We start from the raw sequence: 14,011 nt of genomic DNA, 5'->3' as shown, positions 1-14,011 counted from the left end.
TCTCTTCCCCATGGTTGGTCAACAGACTAAGGTTAATACCTAGTATTACTTAAGGGTTAGCACCTGGAACTTTATATTTACATAAATGCTTAGCATCTGAACAACATGCAGTCAGTATTTCTATAGCGCTTTCAGCACTGTTATTAGCCAGTTAATATGGCACCACTGCAGGGACTCTATAAAGTGTTCCACTGTCACTCGTATATTTATGTTTTATTTAATGTCAGCCCCATGCACAGGCTTGTTCACTAGTCACTCAGATTCCATGTTTAGCAGTCTCCTTTCTGAGGACCAGGTTTTCAGGTCCCAACAACAGTCTCCAGGCACAATTCTCCAGCCCTTCTGCACCACTGGCTGTTTCTGTAAAATGCCTGCCCTTTCCCAGACTTGTGCTTCTCTTCATGCTGTTGTCCCTCACTTACGGCACGTGGCACATCTGGCCTCCCTCCTTCACAGCCTAGGGAAACCTGAGTCTTTGAAGATCCGGCTCAAATATCCCCCCTCTACAAAATCTTCCAGACTCCCTCTCTGTGGTTAGCATTAATCTCTCTTCTCTCTTCTGCCTTTGTGTCCAGGGCCTTACAGCACTCTGGATTAGTCTGTCTCCTGCTTAGATTGGGAGCCCCTTGAGAGTAGAGTCTGTATGGGGGGCCCACACAGGACCTGATGCCAGAGCTCTGCAGAGGCTATTGGATGCCCAGGAAGGAAAGCGCTGGCTTAATCAGATAGCTCTCTTGTATGGAGGGTGTGAGGAGAGTGTGGTATTGTGGTATGGTGTTTCCAACAGCTGTCAAAAGTTCCAGATGCTGCCTCTTGGCCTTGGACCATGTGTGGTGCTCCCTGTGATGGTAAATATTGGACACTATCCTTTATCTAACCACTCTCCCCCCACCACTCCCCGTACCCCCATCCTCTCTTTAACATGCAATGAAACTCAGAACAACAGAAAATGTGGCCTTCCTCTATACCTACTATTGTTTGGACTTTCTAGGACAAAAAGATAGGAACTTTACTTTCCTTCCTTTTATTTTTCCAAGCCCAGGTAGTACTTTCACAGATACACTTTTCTGAAACTAATCTTCTCCAAATTCTATTGCCTGGGGAGGTATAAAGAGGGGGCATAAGAGCACTTCCCTGCATTTTGCTCTGTTGTTAACACTTCTCTTCTGCCTGATCCCTTGTAGGACTTTCATTCTTTTCTTTCTTTCCTTCCTCTCTTTCATCTTTCCTTCAATTTGAAACTTTCACCAGGACAAGTCAGAGTACTTGTTTCTTCTAAATTTTTTTTGCTACTGGTTGAGTTCTCCTACTCAGAAAAGATTTCCTCTAGTATTTTGGGGTTTTTTTCCTTCCCATTTGTTTTGGAATAATTATTTATATGTTAGCTAAATATATTCATTTCCCCTCTCATCTCTATCTTATTGTTCTTTTTATGTGCATCCTAGAATAGCTTCTCTTATTTTCCTCTGCATCACAGATTTCAGATAATAATTATGCTCTTGCAGTTTTAGACTCTGACACTTCACACATCTCATATTAGGTCTATTAGCATCTCTGATCTCAGCTAGTTCCATCTTCACCTCAATCTACTCTTATCACCAGATGTTGTCCTGCATCTCTTTTTTCCACAGAGTCCATTTTTTTTAAATTATAGAGAACAGAAATCAGATGCTGTCCAAAATGTATTTGTTTCCTGTAAAGAGAAATCTTAAAATGCACGCTTTGCCTTTGTATTTAAAATGTGCTTGACAATAACCAGATTGCCACATTCTCTTTACCCAGCCCCCAAATCATTTACGATATTTTTGACGTCAGGAAACCAAAAACCTGAAAAACAAGGGCATTTATTGTTTACTTTGTGAGAAGACCAAGTTGAATTTGGTGTCTCCAAGGATTCACACTCTATGCCTCCTTCTGTTCCTGCCTCCTCAGAGGGTTGGCTTTTGTCCCCAATCTGTCACCATATGTGCAAGGTGGCTGTCACAGCTCTAGATATTAGATGCTTTCACAACCAGACTCAAAGGCAGCAGACAATGGAAGAAGGCTTAGGGCAAGGGGTTAACCCCATGTGCCTCTTTCCTTTTATCAGGGAAGGAACGTTTCAGAAGCACCTTGGAAGATGCTCGGGTTCAGGACGTGCTACACCAAAATACAACCCCTTGGCATATTGAATATTTTAAGCTGAAGGAATTTGAGAAAATGCCAGATACAGGAAGGTGGCTCTAGCCTTCCCCCTGCCCTTCCCCCCCGAAACAGGTCATAAAACCCTCATGTGAGAGGTGCTCTCTGTTATACCCAGAGGAAAAGAACATCCTTATCTCAGAAGACAAAGGGGCACCAAGAAGAATTCAAACAAACAGCCTTGCTAAGTTTCCCCTGGCTCACTACACTTACCTCATACTCCTTGAGCTGTCATATTTTCATGACTGTGCACTGTTCATCAAATCTAGCATAAAAATACTCAGGCTTAGTCATGTCTTTGGGTCTTTATTTCCTTATGAAGGTTTCCCTGTCACATAACACTTATATTAAATAAATATGGATGCTTTTCTGTTAGTCTTTGTCAGTTTAATTTTCGGACTCAGCCACAGGCCCTAAAAAGGTTGAGGAAAACTTTTTTCCTCCCCTACAAAGACTTGTCCTAATGTCTCGTTGACCAGAACTAGTGAGTTCCACAGTCAAACTTGGCTGCAAGAGAGACTAAGTGAGTATCTGAATCTTCTAGTTCCCCAGATGGGAAAGACCAAGAAATAAGAAGGAAGTTGGAAAAGCTGTTGGGTTTTCAGTGTCTGACACACCTTAGTCTAGCCACCCAGTTGCAGTTGGAAACTCTCGTATTTAGACTTGAAGGAGCAGTTGATGTGCACAGCTGCTAGCCAAATTTCTGATGTCTGGAAGTTATTTTTGTGGAGTGACCCCGCTGGACTGAGAAAGGAATTTTTTTTCTTCCACTTTTTGGTCCCCTGACTATGAACAGACTGTCATTTTTTGCTTGTCAAAAACAATACATGCAAAATTACAACTTCTAGAATGTACCATTCCAGTGGCTCATTTGGACTTTGTCTCTTCTTAACACTGATTTCACATTCTAGAATGCAACGAGCCAGCCAGAGTTGCTGAAATCTTGAAAATTGTAGCCCTTAAGAGATATAGAAAGAGAAGTGATGGTGACAGGATAGGGTGGGAAGAACTGGACTATGGAGCAAAACCTTCTGACCCTCCAAAAAAGCAGCTCCGGGGGGGGTCCGTGGAGATGTCATCCTTTGACTGATGAAAATTCTCTCATTAGGGGTGCTGAGTGAGATTTTTGTGGAGAGTTAAAATACTACTGCCCTAGTTTATACATTAGGTCCATATTTGCATTTTATTTAGGGGTAAGTTCTAACTCATTGATGAATATATCTGGCTTTAATACTATTGTAATTTTGCATCTCTTTTCATCTTTTCAAGGGGATTTTCAATAGATAGTTAAGAGGGGGTGAATCTGGAGAACAAACCAGCAGCCATTTTACCAAGAGGCCTCTGCTGTCTCCAGAGATTTTCAACGTGTATGAGTTGTGGTGAGCGAGGGACTTTTGAAAATTGGCAAAGTCTTCAGAAAGGATCCTCATTCCATCAATGATTATTAAACATTGGGAAAAATAGTAACATATATATCTGTACTTCAAGATTTCATACATATGTAGATGTGATTGAAAAAAAAGGTTTTAATTCAAAGTGCGAGTGAATGCAGAGTAGCTTTCTGTCATTCTATATTTTCTAATCAATAAATATAAAACTGTGAAAACTATTATGTGAGAATTTGAAGTTGTTTTTCTATTTAAAAAGGAGTCCAGGACTTCCCTGGTGGCACAGTGGTTAAGAATCCACCTACCAATGCAGGGGACACGGGTTCAAGCCCTGGTCTGGGAAGATCCCACATGCCACAGAGCAACTAAGCCCATGCGCCACAACTACTGAGCCTGTGCTCTAGAGCCCGCAAGCCACAACTACTGAATCCCGTGCACCTAGAGCCCGTGCTCCTCAACAAGAGAAGCCACCGCAATGAGAAGCCCGCGCACTGCAACAAAGAGTAGCTCCCGCTCGCCACAACTAGAGAAAGCCTGCGTGCAGCAACGAAGACCCAACGCAGCCAAAAATAAAAATTAATTAATTAATTAATTTAAATAAATAAATAAATAAATAAAGGAGTCCAGGTTTTTCAATTTAAAAACGGAGTCCAGGTACTCAAAAATGGTTGAGAATCACCCTCAGTGCTTTAAAAATTCTTTAGTTAAGGAAATGAAATGCAGAAAAAATAATATTGTAAAGCCTGTGGATGTAAAGTTCTTAGGAAGAGCACTTTATTTACTAAAAATGAATACCTAGACGGCCACCTCAGGGTTAAGGGGAAAGCCCATAGGTCATGTTGGTAATACAGTGGTGGGCTATGGGAGACAGAGGGAGAACAGGAGAAAAGGCCAAGAAGCAAGAATTTTCGTGTGTGTGTGTGTGTGTGTGAGAGAGAGAGAGAGAGAGAGACAGATATCAAGAAAGAATGGCCAACAGAACCCAGAAATGAGAGAAATGAAAGAAAAGGTCAGGAGAGTTTGTCAAGTTCTGGGGGATGGGGATGGGGAAGACAAGGGAACAATAGTGCAAGAGGCCTGTAGCTTTTAGAAAAGTTGGTTTACAAGAAATTCCCTAGGGTGGATTTGACAGGAGAATTTTATGAATGGGCCCACCTAATATTTAATTGCACTACAGCTCTCTTCAAATTGTCGGTAAGAATCGACAAAGAACTTGCGTGAATGGGATTTGAGTATATGAAGGAAAAGGGCTGTAATCCACGCATGGATTGGAGCAGGGATAAGAGAAAAGACCAGCTGCAGGAACTGAAGGGCAAAAATCCAGAGGAAACAGGAAGTTGGTGCAAAAAGTGATCAGAAACCACAAGACTCCTAAGGTGTACCGGTATACCGGGTGTGCTCGAGGATGGGCGGAGGGCAGAGGAGCAAGGGCAGGGTTTGAGCAAGGTGGAGGGCATGTGGATTCAACTTTATGAGGGCTGGAGCTACTTTTGTTTAAATATTAAAAGAATGGTGATGTCATAGAGCTGAAGGACTTACAGCCATGCAGGTGGAGCTTTCCAAGACTCCCTAATTCTTTCACCACTATCATCACTTTCAGAAACTTTTCTGGATTTCTATAAACCAGTAGGATCTCTTCCTTAGAATTCCTCCTCTCATGATACTTATCACACAAAGGTTTCATAACATCGTCCCTACTTAACACCTTCAGATTCTTTCATAACCCTCTTTCTCCTGCTTTGAACTCTGTGCTTTCATCAGACAAAAATATTCGTAGTTCCCTGAATGTGCCATTCTCTCCTTTCCAAACTTGTATACAAGCTATCTTCTCTGCTTAGAATTCTCTCTGTAAATCTATTGGCCTCAGTGATACTTTCTTGAGTCAGCTTAGCCATACTGTCTTCCAGGATCCTTCAAAAACTGGCTGAGCTGCCCCCTGTGCACTACTGTGGCGTTATGTGTCTGGCCACCTCCTCCCTTGTAGGTTTCCTGATCTCTTCTCTCTCATCACCAATTGTTAATAAGTATTTGCATTGCATGAATGTCACTGGTTCACCATTGGACCCAGGGTCTAGCATCATGTCTGATTTCTAGGAGACACTCAATATTTGCTAAATGATTGTCTTGTCATTATTTAGACTCTTATCTCTCTGATAAGTTGGTAAAACTTATGGACCTGGATAATGTCTTAGGTATCTTTTTTTTTTTACTGTGAAGTATCCGGCACTGTGCCTCTCACACAGTAGGTGGTCAATAAGTATTGCAGAATTAAATGCTCTTTAGTTCAACTCAACAAACACTTCTTCACTCACTCACTAATTTAACAATTAAGCACATACTCCATGGCAGTACCGTCTTGGACACAGATGGCAGACAGTTTCAACTATATGGACAGTGCAATCAGCACGGTGGTCAATCCAAGCACAGTGCTGACACATTTCCTAGGTTACAAGATGGCTGTACTTGTGCCATTTGCATGTGATCCCTGATGGAAATACAGAGGAAAAGGCATAATTCCTCCCTCTTATGAGCTACACAGTACTTTCTAAACACTTGCAGTTAGCTCAGAGCTCTGATAGGTACAAGAATATATATTTTATCTGGGAATTTATAATCTTATAGAAAAAGACATGTCACATGGAAAATTAGAGAATAGCTAAAACAAAATGCAATAAAGTTCTGAAAGGCATATACTGGGTACCCAAATTCACAGATCAGATCACGGAACAGACCAGGAAGTAGAAACATTGGTGCTGGATGGTATTATCATTCAAGTGGGCAAAACCCTGGCTTGGATTTAGGATACTGAGGTTTGGATCTCTGGGCTATTATCCATGCTATGTGGAGCAAGTCACTTTGCTTCTCTCCCAGAGGTACCTTGTCTTAATGCTGAAGGTACAATCTGGAATCAGAGCGTCTGGTTAGTTACCAGCTAGACCCTGACATGTCCCTTAATCTTTCTGTTCCTCTGCGTCCTCATTCCTAAAATAAAGATAATATTACATAACTCATAAAGTTGTTATGAGAATAAATGAGATAGACAAGTGGCTGGTGCATGCTAGTAAGTGCTTGGTAAATGTTAACTGTTGCTCTCTTAGCCTCAGTTTCCTTATCTGTGAACTTGGGGTAATATTACCTCATTGGGTTGCCCACAGAAATCATTCAGCAAAGATCTGTTTAGTCTGAATCTATGGGGGAAAATCTCCGTAACACTGAAGTAAAACTTTGTAACAGTCTCTTACTGATAGCAAAGGAAGTAAAATGATACCTTGTTTCCAGCATAACAATTCTGCCTTTTCATAAATTCTTGAATTCCTTTGTTTTTGGCAATACCTACACAACTGGGCTTATATCATTAAAAATTCTTCCTGTGATTTTGCCTTGGGCTTTCCACAATTTTGTTTCCCAATAGAAATGAAACATTCATTAGCTTAGGGATGTTCTTTTACGATACCAACTGATTAAAATTACAACTTTTTCCCCTATTCTTTTTTCTTCACTTCTCTATTTTATTTTATTTATTTTATTTTTATTTTTTGGCCACGTCATGCAGCATGCAGGATTTTTAGTTCCCCGACCAGGGATCGAACCCTTGCCCCTGCAGTGGAAGGGCGGAGTCTTAACCACTGGACTGCCAGGGAATTCCCTCCCCTATTCTTAAAAAACCTTGCACATCTGAGGCTGAGATGTCATATCTAAATTAGCATTGCACATGGCTCCCAAATTCCACAAAGTGTGGGAAACAGGTGCATGCAGGAGCCACACATTATAAAATAATAATAATAATAATAATATAAATAAAATAATATGGTTGTAGCTAACAGCCCCAGAGCCTAGTAATGCCAGGCAGACCTGTGTCATGAATGTTTCTGAGAAACAATTACTTCCAAAGGAAGCACAATTTACCAGTTTAAAGTTTAATAACACTTGATTTACTTAAGAGAAAAAAAATACTCCTATAAGTCAAACAAAGGACTGCTTTTCTCCCTGATATTTTGGTACAACAGTATAAAGTGAGTCATACTCAAAAAGAATGAAAACTCCTAAAATGAGAATAATGTGATAAATTATTTTAGTCTTATTACTTCTACTTAAATTGTATAGAAAAATTAGTATATCACTGAAGCATAGCCATTTTGCAAATGCATAAATGAATGTGCTGCGATGCAGGAAGAAAAGTGACACCAAGGAGCCAAAACAGAACAAAATAAAATAGAAAAAAAACTCATGTGAATTTATGATTTACTATGGAAGTAATATATTTGGCTTAACATTTCAGCTGGGAAATACTTGGAGGGGTTTCAGGTTCGGAACTTTTTTTTTTTTTTTTTGGCTGTTCCGCGCAGCTTGTGGGATCTTAGTTTCCTGACCAGGGATTGAACTCAAGCCCTCAGCAGTGAAAGCGCAGAGTCCTAACCACTGGACCACCGGGGAAGTCCCAGAGACTGGGTACTTTTTGAAGGAAGATGGGATGGGAAATTATCATCATTTGGTATTTGGTGAAATAGCTCCTTGGGAAGAAGCACATTTCAGCTTTTCTCCTTTCTTACCACCGTGACTTGGTGTACTTTTAAGTGGCTTGCATTGCCTTATTTTATTCGCTAACTCATCCTCTTGGGGAAGACTTCATGAGAAAAAAATTGAACTTGGGAGTCCCGACTCCATTCAATTTAAGAATCTTATAAAGCCAGTTCTTGCTCATACAATCTGAATAAAAAGCTGCTTCAAACCTTTAAAAGCCCAAAGCTAATTCCACACTCATGGAGGCCTGTTTGGAACTTTTAGAACTTTTTGAACCCTGAGGCTGAATAGTATTATACTTCAGTTCCTCCTAGTGACGTGATGCTATGAAAACAGATTCAAGAACTAAATATTCTTGAATGAAACATACCATCCCACACATCTACAGCAATTAAAAACTGCATTTTAAGATTCACCTCTGATACATACATGTAAATTGGAGTTTCCACAGGCAGTTCCAGGGTGGACTCATTGTATTTTGAGTTCTGTTTTTATCAGCTTCTACAAGGTCTAGACCACTGAAAAGTACCTCCTTGAGAATTCACAAAAAACATACCTGAGGGATCACGGTAGGGTCCTACCAGCTACCACTAGTCTGTTTCCTAAGAACGCAGCCGCTCAGGTCCTGCTGGCAATGTTACCAGACTGAAGGGTAATGTTTAAAATATTTAACAACTGGACAGAGGCACTGACCTATCAGAATAGACATTGGCTATAAAACCTGTTCAGGCATGCTGGTGTTTGCTGGCTAATTTCAGGCCCTCTGGGTCAATGGCACTGTTGGTGGCTCCTTGGCCTGGCCTCGTGTGCCAGGCCCTGCCAACACAGGCACTCACAATACGTGCCTGCCGCTGCAGCAGCCTAGGGGTGGTTTGCGACAAGCAACAATCTCTCTGCTCTCTCTGTGATGTGATATTAAAGGGGAAAAGAGCCCTGCTGCGTGAGCCAAACACCACCCAGAGTTGGCGGTGAAACAGCTCCCGCCATGTTTGTTTAGAGCCTTCTCCCTTCTGAGATCCCAGAGAAGCCATTTGCCCATGCCTCACTGTCACAAAAAGCCTCCAATTTAGACTTTTGATATGATTTCCAAGTGAGGTTAAATGTACAGCCCCGGAGATAAGCTGACTGAAGAGAAAGGGGAGATGGTTATCTTTAAATCTGGTCTTATTTCCAGTCAAAAAAAGTCTATAGTCCCTCATAAATTCAAACGTCTATAAATTCTGTCATTTCCTTGGGAATATCAAGCTACACGACATTTTTTTTGCTGTTGTAATTGCCATCAATTTGTTAAATACACGTTTTTAAGAACACAATTTTTGTCAAGGGTTTTGTCACTTTGTCTTTTGATACTTACATACTGTATATATTTTATTAAAAGTTGTATCTCTGTTTTTTTTTTAAGGTATAGTTGATTTACAATATTATATTAGTTTCAGATGCCACTTTTTAATATATGGAAAGCCTGGAAAAATGGGAATGGCCAAGGCCTGGGTCTTCCCAAAGTGACCAGTCTGTTGGTCTCACAGCCAAAGCTCTGTTATCAGGTCAAGCTGGTCAGTCTGACCTTCTCTTCCCCGGTGATAAGTTTGTTCCCCAAAGTCTCCTCAGTCTGTCGTACAAGTAGACTTCCCCTTGGGCTGCCTGAGGAAGACTGAGAAAGCCAGACCTGACTCAACTCAAGAGGGTCTGTTTTAGGCTAATCCTGAGAGCCCAAGGCTCACAGCAGGAGCACAGTAAATATGCCACAACCTCAAAAACATGGCCTGCATAACCGGAGTGGTGATGGACTTGAGGTTTGCTAATGTGATACCGACCCAGGAGCCGGCTCAGGGCCACCAGGGATGAGAGAGGAGCAGGGAAGCGGCCAGGCTTCAGGTCTTTCTTTCTCCACCTCTCCCCTTTCCACTAAAGAGGCGCCATGTTTACTTGTCTTAACATACTGACCACCTACTCAGCTTCCATTTGCAAAAAGGAGTTCACAGCTTTAAACAAATTTGAGAACAACTGCCATAGGGTATTCACCTCATGAGCAGAAGTGTGCATTTCTTAAATCTCAGACTGTGGCAACTCAGGTTTAGAAGGGTCTTGGAGGGGATGAAGTGCAGCCCTTTCAGCTGGTTCGGAGTCTAGTTCTAGCAATCTGGGTTCCACTGCTTTCGGCAGCTGGATCTGCATCGCGGAGAACCTACACTCATACCGTGAATATTGTTCTTGGTTTCTGACTTTTGGGCAGATCTGAGAGGAAAATGCAGTGCTGGTGGGGTAATGGGGGACTTAAGGAAACCCTCCTCCTAGCCAGTTGTTTGAATCATGAATTAGAAGAGCCTGGGAGACCCCACTCCTGAGATGAAGGAGCAGGCCCCCTGGGCCACAGGTCGTCAGGGTCAGCTTTGATCAGCCACCGCGTGAACGTGGGCCAACCACACATCTTCTGGACTCATGCTCTCCCTGTGTAAGATGCCCCAGCAGTCCATGTTCCTCACCTCACCTATATCTGTTGTTGGCTCAAGGTACCGAGATTTCAAATTGAGCTCAACCTGCCCTACAAGGTCAATTATAATGTGTCTATGAACACTGAAAGGTTTACTAAAAATGTACCCACTTTGAGCCATAAATTTTTTTTTTTTAATTTTATTTATTTATTTAATTTATGGCTGTGTTGGGTCTTCGTTTCTGTGCGAGGGCTTTCTCTAGTTGCGGAGAGCGGGGGCCACTCTTCATCGCGGTGCGCGGGCCTCTCACTATCGCGGCCTCTCTTGTTGCGGAGCACAGGCTCCAGACGCGCAAGCTCAGTAATTGTGGCTCACGGGCCCAGTTGCTCCACGGCATGTGGGATCTTCCCAGACCAGGGCTCGAACCCGTGTGCCCTGCATTGGCAGGTGGATTCTCAACCACTGCGCCACCAGGGAAGCCCTGAACCATGGCCTTTTGAAAATGAATTTAAATTCATTAGCTTCTAGCCATTGAAACTGAGCATTCTTTCCAGTTTAGAGGGGTTAGCCAAGGAAAACCTGCCAACACTTTTCATTACACACAATAGCATTAAGGGGGTGCAATCAAAGAGATTAAGGTTTTTGTTTTGTTTCATTTTTCAATATCTCAAATGTTTTAATGACCTTGTCCTGGGTTGTATAACTCATTCCTCTTTGCACGTTAATTTTTTCATCTAGGAATATAGAACAACTTGCTACCTTCAAATGCAGGAAAAGTAGGATAATTTAAGCATGTTTTAAATACTCAGAATTTCCTGGATGAAACTATGGAAGTTTAAAAAATAAAGAAGTTGAAAGGAGTATTTGTCAAATATTTCAGTAAACCTCAACATCTTCGTAAATCATACAAAAATACAATCCCAATTGGAGAGGTGAAGTAACTTGTCAAAACCATAGAGCAAGTCCGTACTATGGATTCATTATACACATAGCTCTGTATAATTGCCTTTGGGTATCAAGAATGTTTAAGACAATTTATGAAAATTTACAAAAGTAATAATAAAAGGTTTGTATTTGTCTAAATATAAACTACATATATAGCACCCATCAAAGCTGTATTAATTAAGGATTTAAGAAAAACATTTAGGTTTCCTCTTCTACATGATAAAGGTTCATTTAAAATTAAATGTAAAAGATAATTTATGGTATTTGTTCATTTATCATTTCTTTTCAATGGCAGAAACAGTTGCACTATAAATTGAATTTTGTGTGTGTATTCAACCTTTACAAGCACATATACATGTTACCTTCCTTTGGGATCACTGTGAACTTGGGCAATTTAACCTATTAAGAGTAGTACACCGTGCTTTCAAAGACATATCAAAACTAAATAGTCCATTTTTGAGTGTTACCATGGAGGCCCCTCCAGGACAAAGTTTCTTTTCATCTTCTTTGTGACATTTATCAGTGACTCTATCTAGTTAACCCTTTTGTCAATATCACCACCTCAGCTCACCCTAGAGCTCAATCTTGCCGGAATTCAGAGTGAAGAACTTTGCCACTCTTTCTCTTTACCCCCGAATACAAGTTTCCTTTGTCTGCTCTTAGACTTAGGAACCAAAGATCACACTTAGACAAAGGAACAGCTCTGCTGAAGAGAGGGCTGAGGCATAGTGTAAGGTGACCCCAGATATTCATTCTTGACTAGAAGGAGGGAAGCAAGGGAAGGCTGAGCAGGGAGAGGGCAGGGGATAAGGAGAGCTTCTCAGTTCCCAAGGAGGGGCCGCTCAGTTCCTCCTGGAGACGGGTTGTGGATTCAATTCCAAGATCATCAAACCCGCCATGCAAACATAAGTATACAGATCCATCCCAAGGTGAAATGTAAAATGCCTTTCGTATCATTTAGTGTTTTTGGTTATGCATGAAATTCCAATATATGGCGTGGGAATGTATTATATGATTAGAGGGAGCAGAGCTGAGGGAAGCAGTGGGAAGAAGGGCATTATTTGTGTCTGATTTCATTTCATATTACGATTAGTTCCTATTCCTTTGAGAATAAACTAAATGAAGAGGAAAAGGCAACTAAAAGTGTGCAATGTGTTTGTGAAAATTGTAAATGCGGGACTGAAGAAAGGCATTTGGTTTAGCAAAGATAACTGAAATGAATTAAAACTTTTCCAAATTTCACCTCTGGAAGGAAAAGTATTAAACAAACCTCAGTCTGAAAGGCCAGTTTTAAAGAAAGCAGGAGCAACCAAGCAGAGGTTTTAGGCTGTAAATAATGCTCAAATTCATTACAAACAGATGCTGGGAACTTAAAAAGAAAGTTGTATTTATTGATTATATAACTAATAATTTTATGAAGCTTCCTTAAAATGCTGATTTTTGAAATGGTGGTTATAATGTCCAATTGTTACAGATTATCCATTTGTGACAATAAATGAATAAGTGTGTATGCGGGGGTGTGTGTGGGTGTGTTTACACGTGTGATTATCTTGCCAGTCAATTTCTCCAAATGAAAAAGATTTATACATCATACCGTCAACACGGCGGAGGGCGCCCGGCTTATGAGTAGTGGGACTTCAACCTTCACATTAGAGCTCCTTGTCACTCCTCCCAGCAGATCCTGTCCCCTCGTCTCCAGGCACCTAGCACGCTCACGTGTACACACACACACACACACACACACATGAGTGAGACACGCGCCCAGCTCGCTCCTCTCGCGGTCCCCGAGCCCTGCAGCCTCGCTTTACCTCTCGCCCAGGGAGGATGCCGGCCGCCGCTGGCTCTGTCGCTGCCATCAGTCTCGGCTGCTGGCCCCTTCGGTTTCAGCAGACTGGGGCCCTCTGCGTTTTCAACAGGTACCATGGTCACGTAGAAGTTACAGCCGTTCCCTGGGCACTAAACCACCCTGACTTCCCCCACTGACACGAGCAGTCACTTTCCCCATGGTCGCATGCTAAAGAAAGGTGAAAAAAAAACTTCGGGCAAAGCCAATGTGATTTGTGACCAACTTTGTTTCTATTTCCGAAAGCTTTGCCCTTTTCGGTGACACAGGCTCTTGCTATTCCAAGCAGCCTATCACAGGCAGTGGGAGGGCCGAATCTCCGGAGGATTGTTTTTTGCCTTCAGATGCAGAGCTGGAAGCAAAGGATTTCCAGGCTTGGGAACCGGAGCTCTGACAGGGTTTGGCCCTTAGCTGGGGGCGTGGGTGGGGGGGGGGGGAGGTGTAGCTCTTGTATTCCTGCACCTTTGAAAAGAGGCACAGAAAAGAATCAGGCAGATTCAAGCCCAGGCTGAGAGTGAGGGCCCCGAATACTCACAGATGGTATTAGTTAATCTTGCACAGGGAGGAACAATTTAGGCAAAGACATACCAGAAGGAAAAGTGTGTCAATTTTTCAGCAAGACGGTTATTCCAAGAGCAGTGACACTTAGCAAATTCAACAAAGCATGAAACATCTTCATTGTTTCAACCTGATTTTGCCCT

The 14,011-nt window shown here is 41.9% G+C and overlaps 1 protein-coding gene across 3 annotated transcripts in view; it reads right to left on the bottom strand.

The window, feature by feature from the left end:
* SLC2A12 (solute carrier family 2 member 12) overlaps positions 1-13,542 on the bottom strand; it is a 76,473-nt gene extending 62,931 nt beyond the window's left edge. For all 3 annotated transcript variants that reach the window (XM_068551249.1, XM_068551247.1, XM_068551248.1), the window contains exon 1: positions 13,276-13,542. In XM_068551249.1, the coding sequence (XP_068407350.1) occupies positions 13,276-13,390 (115 nt within the window). In that variant the 5' untranslated portion in view covers positions 13,391-13,542. The remainder of the gene's footprint in view (positions 1-13,275) is intronic.
* Between the last annotated feature and the right edge of the window lie 469 nt (positions 13,543-14,011).

Source organism: Eschrichtius robustus, chromosome 9, assembly GCF_028021215.1.
Source record: "Eschrichtius robustus isolate mEscRob2 chromosome 9, mEscRob2.pri, whole genome shotgun sequence".
NCBI classification, from domain to species: domain Eukaryota; kingdom Metazoa; phylum Chordata; class Mammalia; order Artiodactyla; family Eschrichtiidae; genus Eschrichtius; species Eschrichtius robustus.
This window is presented reverse-complemented; position numbering and strand designations above follow the sequence as displayed.